Here is a 17,843-nt window from a genome sequence, read left to right as displayed (position 1 = left end):
CTCATCAACGAAATGCTGGCCCTCCTGGGAGATGAACATGGCATCATGTTCGAGCAGGCATTCCTGGAACAGATGCCTGAAGACATCCAACTGCTCCTGGCAGATGCAGATTTCACCAACCCCCCAGAAAGTTGCAGCACGGGCTGAAGTTCTGTGGAAACAGAAACAGAAGTGCTCGGCTACCATGGGGCTTGTAAAGAAGTCCCACAATCAGACCGGAGCAGGAACAGCAGACGAGAGGCAGGAACGAGTCCAGCGACAGTTGGTGCTTCTACCACTGGACATGGGGCACCGAGGCCTGCCGATGCCAGTTCCCCTCTGGGTTCCAGGGAGGTGACAAGGCCAGCCGTTGCTGATGGCCATGATGACTGGCCACCAAGAGAGCCTCCTGTATGTCTGGGATCGCATGTCCGGCAAATGCTTCCTGGTGGATACAGGAACAGAGGTCAGCGTGATACCCCAGATAGGGTTGGACTCTAGGCGTAGACTAGCTTAACCCACGTTGAGGACTGCCCACAACAGCAGTATACAGACCTATGGCACTCATAGGGCCGAGCTGCTGTTCGGGGCAGTCACTTCTTGTGGGAGTTCACACTGGCCGCAGTGGAACAACCACTCCTTGGAGCGGATTTCCTGCGAACCCACAGGCTCCTAGTGGACCTTAAGGGTAAGCGACTCGTCCACACCAAGACCATCGCACTGAGGGGCGCTAGGTTTCTGGCAATGCACCTGGACTCCGTCCACCGCTTGGAGGATGAGTTCACAGCGAAGATGCCTCAACACGGCGTCAGACATCATATCCTGACCAAGGGCCCACCTCTCCACGCAAGGGCAAGATGACTTCCCCGGGAGAAGTTCAGATTGGCTAAGGAGGAGTTCTGCAAGCTCACGGAGTTGGGTGTTGTTCGACGGTCAGACAGCCCATGGGCCTCACCCCTGCACATGGTGCCTAAAGCAACTGAGGGCTGGAGACCATGTGGCGATTATCGCCGGCTCAATGAAGCCACTACCCTGGACCATTACGCTGTACCACTCATCCAGGATTTTGCGGCAAACCTGCACAGGGCAACAATATTCTCAAAAGTGGACCTCGTGCGAGGATATCACCAGATCATGGAGCACCCTGTTGACATCCCTAAGTTGGTCATCATCACTCCATTTGGGCTGTTCAAGTTCCTGAGGATGCCTTTCGGGCTCAAAAATGTGGCACAGACATTCCAGTGACTGATGAACGCAGTAGGCTGAGACCTGGATGGCACTTTCGTCTACCTCGACAATATCCTCGTGGCAAGTAGAACGCGATAGGTACACCTTCAGCACCTTCGAAATCTCTGTAGTTGTCTGTAGGAGTTCGGCCTCACCATCAACCTGGCCAAATTCCAGTTTGGCCTGAATACCATCGACTTCCTGGGCCACAGGATTACAAAGGACAGGGCCACAACACTACCCAACAAGGTAGAGGCTATTCGCAGCTTCCCGAAGCCCAGTACAACCAAAGGTCTCCAGGAGTTCGTGGGGAAGATAAACTTTTATAGCAAGTTTGTCCCAGCAGCTGCTCGAGTGATGCGCCCTCTGTTCATCATGATGTCTGGCAAGGAGAAGGAACTGACCTGGAACGACGAATCCACATGTGTGTTTGTGGAAACTAAAGAAGCCCCGGCCAAAGCTGCACTCCTGACCCACCCCAGACCAGATGTACCCACAGCCCTCACAGTCGATGCCTCGGGAACAGTGATTGGTGGTGTCTTGGAGCAACAGATAGAAGGAAGTTGGTACCCACTAGCCTTCTTCAGCAAACACCTCTGGCCCCCTGAACTAAAGAGAGCTGCTGGCACTGTACTTAGCCATCCGCCACTTCCGATACTTTCTCGAGGGAAGGGCTTTCACGGACCACAAACAACTGACTTTTGCCCTGGCTAAAATCTCCAATCCTTGGTCAGCCCGCCAACAGAGACACTAGCCTTACATCTCGGGGTACACCACCAACGTCAAGCACATCTCGGGCAAAGAATGTGGTCACAGACGCCTTGTCAAGACACAGTATCCACTCCCTGTTCAACGGTCTGGACTTCACAGCACTGGCAGAGGCACAGCAGCAGGATGACGAGATCCCGCAGTACAGGACCACTGTCACAGGCCTTCGACTTCAGGATGTTCCAGTCGGCACAGGTACTACTACCTTCCTGTGCGACATGGGCACTGGGCAGGTTCGATCTATTGTCCCAACGGCATGGAGGCGATGAGTGTTTGACTCCATCCACGGGCTGGGACACCCATCCATCAGGACTACGGTCCGGCTGTTGGCCAGCAAATACATTTGGCATGGATTGCAGAAACAAGTTTGGGGGTGGGCCAAGGCGTGTATGCAGTGCCAAACAGCCAAAGTGCAGCGACACACCAAGGTCCCCCCACAGCCTTTCGAGCCAATGGAACACAAGTTTGACCACATTCACGTGGACATAGTGGGACCCTTGCCAGTCTCTCAGGGTTTCCGCTACCTGTTCACATTTGTCGACCGCTTCACCAGAAGCAATCCCCCTGGCTGACACATCCACCAGGTCTTGTGCCAAAGCACTCCTCTCATCCTGGATTGCAAGATTTGGACTTCCACAGCACATAATTTCTGACCAAGGCGCACAGTTCACCTCCAGCTGTTGACCGACATTGCCAACCTGTGGGGCACTCAGCTACACCATACGACGCCATACCACCCGCAAGCCAACAGCATGGTGGAGCATTTCCACAGGCACCTCAAGACCGCCCTCCTGAACATACTCAAGGGCCCCAACTGGATGGATGAGTTACCATGGGCACTACTGGGCATCCGAACAGCACCGAAAGAAGACCTCCACACATCCTCCGCTGAACTCGTTTACAGAGCCCCACTCACAGTTCCTGGGGATTTCATTCCACAGGCCAGAGGACAGCAGGAGGAGACCACCACCTTCCTGGAGAGGCTGCGCTTGAAGGTCGGTAAACTGGCTCCGATCCCACCCTCCAGACATGGACAAGCCAAGCCAAACATCCCCAAACAACTCAAGGACTGTGAGTACGTCTTTGTATGCAGAGGACTCCACCGTTCACTGCAGAAGCCATACAAAGGTCCCTTTCAAGTCATCTGGAACAACAGAGCCACCTTTGGGCTGGACATTGGTGGTAAACCAAAGGTCTTCACTAAAGATAAACTCAAACCTGCCCACAGAACCCGTGGAGACACCAACACCTTGATGCAGAGGCAGACCACAAAAGGCTTTGGGGACTATACCTACGGACACTATAGACTGTAACGCTGGTTCTGGAGGGGGATCGTGGCGGCCCTCAATTGCGGAGATCGGGCCGCCACATCGCGCAGCAGCAGACGTGGACAGATATCACTAAAGTGACTCCCAGGACAACGAACCGGCGGTAGAAGCTGGGGCAACATCAGACCAACAGCCCTAAAATGGTGTTGGCCAAGCTGCCCAGCTAACTCAGTAGAAACAGGCTAGGAAAGAATAGCATTCATATGCATGGTTATTCCCGCCCACTATTGTTATTCATATGGATGACTCAGTCAATCAGCAAAAAACGGTAGGAACTTGAACAGTATAAAAGCAGCCTTTCCAGCCCTAATAAAACAGTGAGCTTAACCTGCCACACTGTGTTTGTGTGCTTCTTTGTAGTGGTTGGCTACACTTTCACCAATGCAGAGAGCTGACGACAGAGGACAACCCTGTCTAGTCGATGTAGATAATACAAACAAAGGAGATACTTGTCCATTTGTCACCACTCTAGCCGATGGATTTTTATATAAAGTCTTTACCTAGCCAATAAAAAGTGGCCCTAATTTAAATTTCTCCAACACTTTAAACAAAAAAAATACCCATTCCGCTCTATCTAAGGCCTTCTCAGCATCGAAAGCAATTACCATAGGTTGGCCGGATTGCCCCTGAGAAACATTAATTAAAGAAATCAATTTTACAATATTATATGCAGAATATTGATTTTTAATAAAACCAGCTTGATCCACATGAATCAAATCCAGTAAATATTTAGCTAATCTATTAGCCAGAACCTTGGCAACAACTTTATAATCTATATTTAATAAAGAAATCAGTCTATAGTATCCCACTTTCAGCAGATCCCTATCCTTCTTAGGAATAACTGTAATCAATGCTCTAAAAAAGGAATCTGGAAAAGAACCACTCTCTGTAGCCTGTTTCAAAACCTCCATCAACGAAGGAAGTAACAAATCTTGAAATTCTGAAGTAAAACCATCTTTTCCTGGGGATTTCCCACTGGGCATTGCCTTTAGTGCTTCTTTAACCTCCACAACAATAAAAAAAAATGCATCTAAATCCCTAACCTCTGCATCTTTTAAAGATGGTAAAGCTAAATCAGTCAAAAAGGTGTCAATTTTGGCATTTTCCAATACTTAAGAAGCATACAACTTCTCACAAAATGAACGAAATTCATCATTAATTTCTTGGGGTTTATAAGTAATCAACATATCCCGTCTAATAGCATTTATTATCCTGGAATCCTGTTCAGTCTTCATTTGCCACATCAACTCTTTATGAGCACGCTCACCTAATTCATAATAGCGTTGTTTAGTTCTCTGCAATAATTTCTCAAACTTAAGTTTGTAAAGAATTATACCTTAATTTTAACTTAGTTAAATAAACTTTTTTTAATTTCCGTCGCATCTTGCTGAACGTCTTTCTCCAAAATCTCTTATCTCCTTCTCTAAATCATTCACCTGAGCCAAATGTTTTTTTATTTCTAGCTGTATAACAAATAATCTGTCCCCTCAAATAAGATTTCAATTCATTCCACAAAACAAATTTATTATCAACCGAACCCACAGTTATTTTCAAAAATTACTGTATATGATCTCTCAAAAACTTAATAAAGTCAGGATTTTTCAACAGCATCGGGTTAAATCTTCATCGATTCACATTCTCTACATCCTCAGGACCAGTACAAGAAATTAATAACAATGAATGATCAGACAAAATCCTACATTTATATTCAACCTTGAAATTTCTTCCTTGCAATTGCGCTGACACTAAAAATATATCTATTCTCGAATAAGAATTATGCCTGGATGAATAAAAAGAGAAATCCTTCTCGGTCAGGTTTAACTTTCTCCAAATCTGTACCAAATTCAAATCCTTCATTACTGTCATTAATTGCTTAGTCATCTTCGCTTTACCTACCTATTTTGGAGATTTATCCAACAATGGTTCCAGACAACAATTAAAGCCACCTCCAACCAATACCTTATCTTAAGCCTGATTTAAATTTAAAAAAAGCATCCACCATAAATCATTCATCATCCACACTGGGAGCATAAATATTCATTAACGTCCAAGCTTCTGAAAAAATTCTACAATTAACAATCAACAGCTTCAGAAACTGAATACAATGTAAAAGATAACTTTTTATGAATTAAAATAGGAACACCCCTTGCCTTGGAATTAAAGGAAGAAGCTAATAACATGCCCAACCCAATCTCTTTTCAACTTTTGATGTTCTTTTTCAGTTAGATGAGTCTCTTGCAAAAATGCAATGTCAACTTTCATTTTTTTAATATACGCTAATACCCTCTTTCTCTTGATCAGATTATTGAGCCCATTAACATTAAAAGTAGCAAAATTTAAGTTGGCTATAACAAGCTATTTTCACACCCCACAGTGGCAAAGCACCTTCCATGGCTCATAACAAAGAACTCCTCAAAGAAAGAAAGAACAGTCAGACCCCTATAAAAAAATGAAAAAGAAAAAAAGCTCCCCCCCCCAAAAAAGAAACTACAACAATATAAGTGTAGTACCCCCATCAATTACACGGGAATGACAAATGCCACAAAGTGGCCGACGACTTCGGAAGAAATTGCAGTTGGACCACCTCCCTCCATACTCCCCCCCCCCCCCCCCCCGAACAGAATAAACAGCAAAAAATAATATAATCAAGTCAAGTACGATTAAGCTGCTTCCAAATCATGGTTAACCTGATCAGCATCAAGACCAATATCAATCAACTGATGAATTTCCATCTCTCATTTTCCATTCTTTCCTTTCAGGACCGACACAAGTTGTTGAGTAAACTGATCTTGACACTGCTTATTAACAGGCAAGGAATTATCAAAAGTAAGAGCTTCATGATCATTATCAAAAAATTGAGATTGATAATTCCCATAAAAAACTTTTAACACAGCAGGGTAATGAAAGGCAAACTTATAACCCTTCTTCCACAAAACAGCTTTAGCCAAATTAAATTCTTTAAGACTTAATAACAGCTTGGCTCAAATCTGCATCAAAGAATACTCTATTATTCTTAACAATCAAAGGGCCCTGATTACGTCTGGCATTCTGCACGTCAAGTCTCAAAATCATCTCTCGATCCTGATAATGCAAGCATCGAATCAGAACTGATTATGGCGCTTGACCTGGAAGTGGTTTCCTTCTAATCGCTCGTTGAGGCCTGTCCAGTTCCAAGTCTTCTGGAAAATAAGTTATTTCTAGAACCTCGGGAATCCACTTGCAAAAAAATTGAACTGGATCCGAACCTTCAAAATCTTCCAGAAGACCCACAATCTTAGCATTATTTCTCCGACTCTGATTCTCCAATACGTCAATCTTCTTCAGTAAATCACTCCTTTGAAGTTCCTAAACTGTGAACGAATCTTCCATCTGCTCCATTTTTTCTTTACATTGCTCCACATCATCTTTTCAATCAAGAAATGCCTCTTCTATCTTTTTTAAAATTATCTTGAACCTTATCCACAACTCAAGCACTTATTAACATCCATTTTAATAGTAATATTTTGCCTTTCATGTCAGACATTGCACCTTTCATCTCATTAAATTGCTCCTTGACCACTGAGAATCCCTGGCTCATCTGCACAGCCAGATACTCCATTTGTTTGATATATCAGATAAAGCAGGATTAGAATACACTGGGTTTGATTTAAGCTTAAAAGTTTTTCTCAGTTCAGGCCTTCTTCTACTTCCAAAAGTTGTTCCTCCTCTTTTTCTAATCCAGCAATGTCCTCCTCTTCCTCCTCCATCACCACGGAGATTGGGCTGCCCGACTGTGGGTGCGGACTCCCCCCCCGCCCAGAGTCACTGGGCTGAGTTAAGTCATGTCCCCCCGCAGACTGGGCCAGTTTGGGTGTAGCGTGCATACGCGGTTGATCTTCTTGTTCAGGAGAGGATCGTTGTTTGTCACCACCACCATCTTGCATGGCGGTACGCAAGATCGGCACCGGTGTGCTATATGACCTACCCATAGACGATCATTGTGGCCTGGGCTGAGGTGGAGGTTCCATTTGTATGGTAGGCTGAGTTTCTTCCACAGTTCCAAGCTGTTTAATTGCTGTTTTTTTCACCATTTGAGCCTTGATTTTCCTCATAGCTGCAGATTAGGACTCTTCAACAATAATATCAACGGATTAAAAAATTTTATAAAAAGTTGTAAAATGGGTTTTGAGTAGTTCTGCTGGGGAAGGTGTTTCTCCACCTCTTTTCCCTACGCCATCATGCCATGCCCCTAATATGACGCTCGTTGATGCAAAAACAAAGATATTTGGATTCATGGGACTTCTAGAATTATGCTAAAGGAATATTTCTGCAAGAAATTTCAGTCAATTCTATTGGGTAAATAAGTGTGAGGTAACTAATGCTGCTACAAACGTCATTGTTAACTATTTGAAAATGTTAGTTACTGACTTCAATGATAGATTTTGTGATTTAAAGGCAATGGATTTTCCCTCTTGGTTAACTCAGCCATTGCTGGTGGAATTATCTGAAGTTCCAGTGCAATACCAAGAGGAGTTAATTGAGTTGCAACATGATGAATCTGTGAAACTCTGTTCAAAGTGAAAGGAATCATAATGTGCCTGTGTAACGAGATCGAAAAGAAATACCCAAACTGAACTACTTTAGCAAGGCAACTATTGATACATTTTCCATCATCTTATTTAGTAGAATGTGGCTTCAGTGCTATTAGTGATTTGCTACAAGCTAAGAGAAACTGACTGGAAATTACAAAACGTGGAGATTTAAGGTTGAAACTAACAAAATTAGTCCCTCGAATCAAAAAATATCTGCAGCCAGCGGCAAGGGCAAGGTTCCCACTGAAGTGACAACAATTGTTGAATGTGTGTTTGAGATGGTTGACATTGAAATAGTAGTTGAATATCAAATATATGTTCCAGTGTATTCCCGACTTCAGTTGCATTGAAATACAGTTGCAGTAAATGATTTAATTAAAACTTCTTTTGAATATATGTTTTGGCGTACATTTTTTTGAAAAATTAAAGTGGGGCCTAGAACTACTGGGCAAGAGTGTGGAAAGTTTAAAATCTATAATCTCCACCTTGTGTTTATTACGCATATATGCTACCTCCTTATAAATTTGCTCCTCTAATTTCCTCAGCCCTTTAGGTGGTCTATAAATACATTCCCATTAGTGTTTTCATGCCTTCCCTATTCCTCAATTCCACCCAAATAGCCTCACTGGATGAGACCTCCAATCTATCCTGCCATAGCACTGCTGTAATGTTTTCTCCAACAAGCAATGCAACTCCTCCACCTTTTAACCCCCCAGTTCTATAAAGCCAAAAACAATGGAATCCTGTAATATTGAGCTGCCAATCATGCCCCTCCTACAACCAAGTTTTTTTTGTTTTGTTTTGAATGGACATACAGATTGTGTGTACTCACTTATTAATAAGGGAGCAAATGTAGATGCCAAAGACAAATGGGATCCAACAGCATTGCACAGAGGGGCAGTTACTGGTCATGAAGAGTGCGTCGAAAATTCAACACAATGCCAACTCTTTAATTCGGGACTGCAAGGGCAGCACATCTCTGCATTTGGCAGCAGCCTGTGGACATGTAGGAGTGCTTGGAGCCCTTCTTCAAGCTGCATACTCGATGGATATTGCTTCCACAGTTTCAGACAATCATGGTTACACCCCTCTGCACTGGGCATTTTATAATGGTTATGATACCTGTGTAGAATTTCTGCTAGAACAGGAGGTTTTTCAGACACTGGAAGGCAATTCTTTTAGTCCATTGTACTGTGCTATGATAAATGACAATGAAAGCTCAGCAGAAACGTTATAGATTTTCTGGGTGCTAACATTGTTAACTCCGTAGATGGAAAAGTAAGGTTGCCGCTTCGTGCTGCATGCTGTTGCTTTCACAGATCACATTGAATTCTTACAACCATTATGCCAAGTAAATACTGCAGATATTAAGCTGGAATTGGTGGAGACAAGATTCAAATTAGCAGGGCTTGGGTTAAGAGATGCTGGAGAGGCTGGAAGTGCAGAAGGCCAAGGGATGACCTTAGAGAGATTTAAAATAACGAGAGGGATGAAGAATGGGATTGGTCACAAACCTTTTCCTCAAGAGAGGGAATCTGAAACCAGGAGGCACAAATTTAAAATGAGAGGGGAAAGATTTAAAATGGACCTGAGAGGCACCTTTTCACACAGAAGGTGATAGGTATGTGAAACGAGCTGCCAAAGGAATCTGTCATGGCAGGTACACTTGTGATATACAAAAGACATTTAGAGAGGTACTTGGATAGGAAAATAGACCAAATGCAAACAAATAAGTTGAGCTGAGATGGACAATCTGGTTGGCATGGATGAGGTGGACTGAAGGGCCTGATTCCATACTGCTCAATTCTGACTTTAGGACCCTATTTTTTATTACTACAGTAATGTTTAAAGTCAGTTAACTTCCTGGTCAAATGTCCACGCAGTTCAAACATCAACAATTATTTCAGCAAGTTGTGCCACATTTCCAAAAACAAACCACAATCTTGGAAATAAGCCTGATACATCTCGGGAATTGTAGTATTTTATAGTTTTCCTGTGTTGAATGAATCTGCGCCAATGTGAAAAAGCCCTTTCTCACCATATTTTTATATCATCAGTGCGAATGTTGCCTGTCTCACAAACTTAAAACTTGGATAAATGATTTTTAGCAAGTTCCTTTAAGAGTCAGTAGCCACCCGCTAGTTGTGAACATAACCTCCTATGATTTATGGTTCAGTTGTTGGCACTCCAAGTCAAAAGATTACAAGTTTCAAAAAAACCTTGCGTGGCATTCACTGGAATGTTGAAGTTTCGATGCACTGTCGATGTCTTCTTCGAGGTGTGACATTAAACTGAGACCTGCCCACTCTCTTGCGTGGATGTAATTGGTCTTGTGCCACTTGTTCAAAAACAGAGTTAATCATTAACATCCTGGTCTTTATTTACCCTTCTTGCAGATTAGAGTTAAAATATGAAAGCCTGCATACACCATGATTAAAGTAAAAACACCAAAACTGGAAAAAATCAGCAAGTGTGCTTTCATGTAGCAACATTTTGGGCTTGAGCTCTTCATCAAGGTATGAAAAAAATGTCGGCAGGTGTCCGAACAAGATGGTGGTGGGAAGGGGCAGGGGGGGGAAGCACAGACCCACATGCAGGAGGTAATGTGGATGGAGGGTACAACAGCAATTTCCAGACAGGGCTCTCTCCAACCTGATGACATTAATAACAACCTCTCTGGTTTCTGCTAGCCTACTCCCCATTTTCCCTCTCTTCCCTCTAGCTTTCCTCTAGCTCTTCATCCCCTTCTCTCTCCATTCACAGGGCCATTCCACTTCCCTTGTTTGCTGGTGTGCCTGCTCTTCTTTATCCACCTATCAGCTCTTGCCTTTGGGACTCTGCCGCTCCCCCCCCCCCCCAACCCCACTATTTTGTTCATGCCCTGATGAAGGACTCAAGCCTGAAACATTGGCTATGTATATTTATCTTTGCTACATAAAGTATACTGTTTGACCTGCTGAGGTTCTCCAGCATTGTGTTTTAACTAAAACAGATTATTTGCTCTTGATCTTTTTGCTTTTTTTGAGAATTAACTGCTAAATGCCACGTTTTCTATAAGTGTTTACACTTTAAACCCACTTCTTTGACTGTAAATTACTTTGGGATGCTTGAGGTAGAGAAAAATGCATCCCTACAAACTTAACTTTCCTTCTCCTTAATTGGTAATCTCTGGTTAAAATGCTGTCATTTTTATCCAGCTGTGTTTTCACTGTCCTCAGTCAAACTGTTTGAGGGAATAGGCTTGATGGAAGAAATGGTGAGGAATGGAATGGGAGGAAGAGAGATAGAGCCAACATGATGATGGACTGTATGGTTGTATCAAGGCTACACCTTGTTAGGAGTCACTGTTCAGAAGTGGAAGATTCAATCCGAGTGATGTATGGTGATTTTTATTTTGCAGTGACCTTGAGACATAGGAAACTTGTTAAAGAAATAAAATTAATCTACAAGTGTTCAATTTGGAATGTAGAGTGTTTTTGAATTTTAAGAAAGTGGTGGCTTCAGTCCACAACATCCCCTAAAATTCAAAATAATTTTCACTTTGTGTGCAAATGAAAATTTGTACCACCTTTATCCATCTGCACTATGACTGTATTGCTTTACTGGAAATTAGTGTTCTAAATACTATGTGTGTGTGTGTGTGTGTGTGTGTGTGTGTGTGTGTATGTATATATATATATATATATATACCCAACCCCAACCAACCAATTTTCCCCTGCAACCGCTGCAACCGTGTCTGCCTGTCCCGCATCAGACTTGTCAGCCACAAATGAGCCTGCAGCTGACGTGGACATTACCCCTCCATAAATCTTCGTCCGCAAAGCCAAGCCAAAGAAGAAGAAATATATATATATATATATAAATAAAAAACACATTAAGACTTTCACCTTTTTATTTAAATAGCCCTAATTCAACATCATCAACTTTTTATATCTCCTACCCAACCCAATTGCTTGGCCCCTTTAATTCTCCATATCCACTCCCACTCATTTAAGTTGGAAGGGGTGCAGAAAAGATTCATTAAGATGCTGCCAGGACTGCCCAGGAAAGGATTGCAGAAGTATGAGAATAATAAGTCAGAATCGAAATTTTTTTTCTCATGAGCAAGTTACGAACTTTGTTGTCTTGCAGGAGCATATCACAGTCCAAACATTCATATAAACCACCTTACAAAAAAAAAATAAAAATAGTGCTTGAAAAGTCAAAGTAAGGCAGTGTCTTAGGTTCATTGATCATTCGGGAATCTGATGGCAGAGGGGAAGAAGCTGTCCTTGTGCCACTAAGTTGGCTTTAGGCTCCTGTACCTTTTCCACTGATGGGTAGCAGAGTGAAGAGGGCAAGGCCTGGTTGGTGGGAGTCTTTGAGGATAGACACTGCCTCTTGTACATGTCCTTGATGCAGTGAAGTCTGGTGCCCTTGATATCACAGGCTGAGTTAACATCCCTTTCTTGTCCTCAGCATTTTCCATACCAGACTGTGATGCAACCAGCCAGAATGCTTTCCATGGTACACCTCTAGATGTTTTCAAATGTCTTTGGTGGCATCCTGAAACTCCTTAAACACCTCGCAAAGTATTGATGCTGGCAAGGCTTCTTCGTGATTGCATTGACATGAAGGCTCCAAGATGGATCCTAGGAGATGTTGACACCCAGGAATTTGAAGTTCTTGACCCTCTCTACTACTGAGCCCTCAATGAGGACTGGTCTGTGTTCTAACTTCCTCCTGAAGTCCACAATGATCTCCTTGGTTTTGCTACTGTTGAGTGCAAGGTTGTTGGTGTGACACCACTCAACTAGCTGATCTATCTCCTTCCTGTACGCTATTGCTGTTTATGATTTGACTGACAACAGTGGTGTCATCAGTAAATTTGTAGATAGCATAGTGAATAGAACAGTGAGGTAAGCATGCATCCTTGGGGTGTGCCTCTACTGATTGTCAGTGGGGATGAGATATTGTTTCCAATTCATATTGACTGGTCTTCTGATGAGGAAGTCAAAGATCCAGTTGCAGAATGGGTGCACATGCCCAGGCCCAGGGTTTGGAGAATCTTGACCAGCACTGAGGGAATAATGGTGTTGAAGGCTGAGCTGTAGTAAATGAAGAGGAACTGTATGTATGAGTTGCTGTTTTCAAGGTGATCCAGAGCTATGGAGAACCAGTGATATTACATCTTTGGAGTGAAAAGGGCTACTTCCTGATGTTGGTAGTCAAAAATATTTGTAATGTCCTTCAAGATCAACTCTTCCCTGCCAAACTTGGTGGCCTCCCATTAGTTACCTCTGACAAAGTCGCCACCACCCTCAACTTCTTTGTTCTGTCTCCTTCCTTTGGACTACCAATGATACCTAAAGGATCACTCAGATGGGTAGGCACAACTGAATTGTTTCACAGGCTAACCAGTTCTGTCGCTTGACGCTATGACCAGGATAGCTGCAATGAATGGGCATTTTATTTCCTCTTCTGGCAGGTTTTCCATGTGCACAGAGTGCTTTAATTGCATATAAATGCCAATCCTAGCTCCACTACAACTGCCAGGAGTATTCATCAACCACAAAGAGCACCACTGTTCAGTGAGTTGACTACCACATGCAAGCCTCTGCCAGAATCCCTGGGCAGTTGTGGTGCTATATTGTCACAAAAATCCAACTTTTCAAAACTTTTTGTTCCAGATTTGAGTGCTAACTCTTGAGAAACATAGGAACCCTCTTTAAAACTTGACTGAAAATTCTGAGGAATCGCATCATAAGGCACAGGACCTCTGCAGGGCAAGTTATTTGTGTATCAGAAGTCACTGAGTATGCCATCAGATTGTTGAACATATGCCCTTTTATGTGTGCAAGTGAAGACCTCCATATTCATGTTAATATGTTGCTTGTGCATAATATTGTACAGGAAAGAAGAGAATAATTTGTGGATTTTCTGAAGAGAAAAGAGATGAAGATATCCTTTAGCTTGTTCAATGCATGGATTACTGTTATTTGTGCCTTCAAAGCACAAAGCTTCAATTATTAATGTTGACTGCAAGAAGTAACATATTAAAGCCATCACCCCAAATCCATCCACTTATTTAACTGAAGATCTTCACTTCTTGACTACCTTATAGGTTCTGTAATTGATATATAGGAATGGTACCAATAGATGCTTTTATTTTGTTGAGAATTTATTTTAAAAACTTTCATGTTTTATCAAGCTCCTACCATTTGGTGCTCTTTCCACATGGTGCAACTCTTCTTGCTTTAGCAGTGGCGAAAGTAGACTATGCAAATCTTCAGTTGGTTGATATTCTCTGGATATCCAAGCCCCAAAACCATTGCCAGAGGATCTCAGGCCAGAGTGGAGGTGGGGGACCTTGTTCATCAGGAAGTGGCATGTTGTGTGATTGCCAAGGAGGAATTGGGTAAAGATGGTAATGAGTGGGAAATAGTGCATTAATTCAAGTATCAACTTCCATCTGCCATTTAGCTGTCATCCATCAAGAAGGTAATCACCATCTTGCTCCTAACTCTGCTGTAGAACAAAAGATCACTGGTGGATTATGAAGACAAATATAAAATATTTCACAGGCAAATGCTTGAATCATGAGCAGATAAATTGCTGGAGAAACTCAGCAGGTCAGAGAACATTCATGGATGGAAATGGTCAGTGAAGGTTTCGTGTCTGGACACTTTATCAAGACTAGAGAGAAGGTGATGATATTATGTTTGTAAAAGAAGCTGGAGAGAGGGCCAAAGGTGATTGGACTGAAGATGTGAAAGGTGGAGAGACAAGTTGAAGGAGAAACTATTAGGAAGAGAGGGGGGATTTTATTTATTGGTGTAGGTAAAGAAGAGATTGAAACAGTGGAGTCAGGTGAGGGATTACCTAATTTTTTTTAAAAATCCATGCTCATGCTATTAGATTTAAGGGTATCAAGGAGGAAAATGATGTGTTGTTCTTCAAGTTTACTTTTGGCCTCATCCCAACAATGGATGAAGTCAAGAGCAGACATGTCATTGTAGGAAATGTTGGGTGAGTTCCAGTGGTTGGCTACAGGAAGTTCAGGTTTAGAGCCACAAACTTTCAGATATTTAGCGAAGTGGTCACTCAGTCTGTGTTTGTGTCACCAATGTAGATGAGGTGACAGTGTTCATTGAATGCAGGAACTTAGGTTGGATAATACGCGTATAATGCTTTGCCTCACCTGGAAGTTAATTTTATAAACCTGGTGGATGAAGGAGAAGGAAGAGATGTGGGACAAGCTTCACACTTTCTGCAGTTACAGCAGGAAGTGTTTAAGGGGGTGAAAGGATGGGTGGAGAGGGAAGAGTGGATGAGAAAGTCTTAGAGAGACTATTCTCTGTGAAAAACCTACGGAGTTTATTTATAAACTTCATCTATGCATTTCTGAGCTGCTTTTCCATTAATATTGAACTATTAACATTGTTTCTCTTTGCACAGATATTGCCAGATCTGCTGAGTGTTCTGATATACATATTATTTGGTGCATCTGTAAATGTTTGTTTCTCTCTTTAATGTTCAGACCACAGACACAGCAAATATGGAAGAGGAGAACCTAGACTTGTTGATGCAACTTAACAAAGGAAAAAGGTCAACCTTAAGAAATCTACAACAATCTTTTGACTTCAGTAGTGACAGTGAAACGGAGCCTTCAAGCATGACAAAACAGAATAGTGAAGCAGATCCAGTGGAAATCAATCACCATCTGGATACTGGTGGACAGCTCACTTTAGTCCAATGTGGGCTTTCCAAATTTTTTGACAGAAAAGCAAGCAGTGGTGAGTTATCCAGTGAAAGTGACTGCAGTTCTGATGGTGAATTATTAGAGAAGCAGAGCACAGGAGTAAGCACAAGCTTGGGTTTTGCTGTGGACGTGTCTGGTCATCTGGTCCCAGATATCCATTCAGATGTTCAACCAATAAAAAGGGATTATGGACATGCTAATCAGTCAAAGTACAGTCGGAACTGTAGCTCATTCATTGAATCCAAGGGAAAAGCCAAATTAGCACTTGACAAGGAAGCCACTAACAGTAATGAGAGAAACATGATCAGTACTTCATATGTATTGGGACAAAAGAAAAATTCGTTTCTTAGGAAGAAATCTAATGTCAGCTTCCTATCGACAGATTCAGAGGATTCAAATGATGAAAACTTTGCACATGTGTGCAGTAAAGAAAAATCTTTTTTATCTTCTAAAACTTCACGATGTATTGGTGCAGTTCCATGCATTGTTGGTGATTCTTCCAAGATAACAAAAGAAAAACCCTTGATCGTAGTTGCCAAACTGAAAGCACAGCCGAAATGGACAGACAGCATCAGTGATGAGTCAGATGATGTTGAAATGTTTGCAGAGTCACCAGACATAACATCGAATCAATTTGATCATAGAGCCGAAACGGGCAGAGGAAACAGTAATGCTCAAGCTATACTTCAAAAAAGGACGGCGCAATACAACATGGAGGAATTTTCATCTTCTGAAGATGACATTGCCACTAAGCAGTCCCGACTAAATGTAAACAATGGGATCAGTAGAAATAACAGCAAGCAAAAGTGCAAGAAAATTCCGTTTAGATCTCACAAGAGGTGGAGTGGAATTGCCAAAGATGGAGCTGTACCTGGGTACAGGAATTGGAGGCAAACTAACAGTAAACAGTTGGCATCAATGGACAACATGTTGGGTAACTACAGATCTTTCAATTAAAGAGTGAAGGGTCAGGATGTGTCTGTGTATTCCAAAAGTTTTGTGTCTGAGGGATGTGAGTACATAGCAGATCAATGTTACACTCATATTTCACAAGAACAACTTTAGGATGAAGCTGATGCTACTTGGCACTGGCACTAGACTAGAGGGAATTAAATGTGAAGACCCAAGAAATAGGCAAGTACTTCCAACTGTTGATGTTAGAATAATAGCATGTTTTGCGGGTAGATATTGGTGTACTGCCAGCCTGATTTTTGGTTGTAAATGGAATGTAAGCTCAGACAAGCATAGCACAGGTAAGCAAGCACAGACATTGGTCCTGGTGCTACATTTATGAGGCCCTCTTCCTATGAGTGTCAAATTAAGGGGCTAAAGAACACTTGGCACATACTGTACATTGCATGCCACAAATGTATATCATGTCTTCCTTGTTTTTTTTGTTTGTTTTGACCGATGCAACAATCAGTCAAATCAAAGTTGTATTTCACATTTGATTTTTTTATAAAGGAAACTACTGTGGAGCAACAAACAGCAAAAATGCCCCCAACATCTCGATAAACCCCAGGTCATAAACTTAGAAAATGACAAGGCACACCCGAATAGGGTACTGATTTTGTTGGGACATATTCCAGGACATGACCCCTGCTGGCCTCAATCCATTCTGTCCAGTCAAGAAGCCATTTTTACCATCTGTTTGCAGAGTTGTCTCGAAGTAAATCTTCAATTCTTGGAGGCATCCTGACAATCTTTGAGATTGAAAACTCGTTCCAAATGTGTAGATACTGCTAAATCAAAATTATTCATTATTCTTGTGATGCCCACTTCAGGGATATGCAGCCTTTAAAGCATCAAGCATAGAACCAAAATCTTTTCCTCCAGTATCAAGCTTGTTCCAGTTGTGTTGTGAATGCACCAAGAGATTTATTGTAGTGAATTTGATTGAAGCTTCATCTTTTCCTTTTCAATTTTTTACTTCAAAATTTAAAGTTGTGCCTTAATTAGAATTGTTGAGAACTTCGAATTATAACCGGTTTAGGTGATTAGTCAGGCCAGGTCTAAATCAAAATAGGATAATTTACAAGGATTTTTAAAATAATTTTTCCAAAGAGACGGATTTTGCACAATTCGTGCCCCCTGCCCAAAATAACAGTGTATCTTGATGAGAAAAGCCACAAACACAAGAAGTCTGCATTGATCAAAGATGGTAGGTTATAGGTTCAGATGTTAAGTCAAGTCATGTTTATTTGTTGTTCATACCATAACCACTACAAT

General features: G+C 42.2%; 1 protein-coding gene across 9 annotated transcripts in view; it reads left to right on the top strand.

Annotated features, from left to right (window-relative positions):
- ercc6l2 (excision repair cross-complementation group 6-like 2) overlaps window positions 1–17,843 on the top strand; it is a 178,816-nt gene that overhangs the window by 87,374 nt on the left and 73,599 nt on the right. For all 9 annotated transcript variants that reach the window (XR_011354668.1, XR_011354664.1, XR_011354660.1 and 6 more), the window contains exon 17: window positions 15,393–16,548. Coding sequence is in view for 3 of the 9 variants with exons in the window: in XM_069929289.1 (XP_069785390.1) it covers window positions 15,393–16,548 (1,156 nt within the window). In the remaining 6 variants the exon portion in view is untranslated. The remainder of the gene's footprint in view (window positions 1–15,392; window positions 16,549–17,843) is intronic.

Source organism: Narcine bancroftii, chromosome 1, assembly GCF_036971445.1.
Source record: "Narcine bancroftii isolate sNarBan1 chromosome 1, sNarBan1.hap1, whole genome shotgun sequence".
Classification (NCBI taxonomy): domain Eukaryota; kingdom Metazoa; phylum Chordata; class Chondrichthyes; order Torpediniformes; family Narcinidae; genus Narcine; species Narcine bancroftii.
This window is presented reverse-complemented; position numbering and strand designations above follow the sequence as displayed.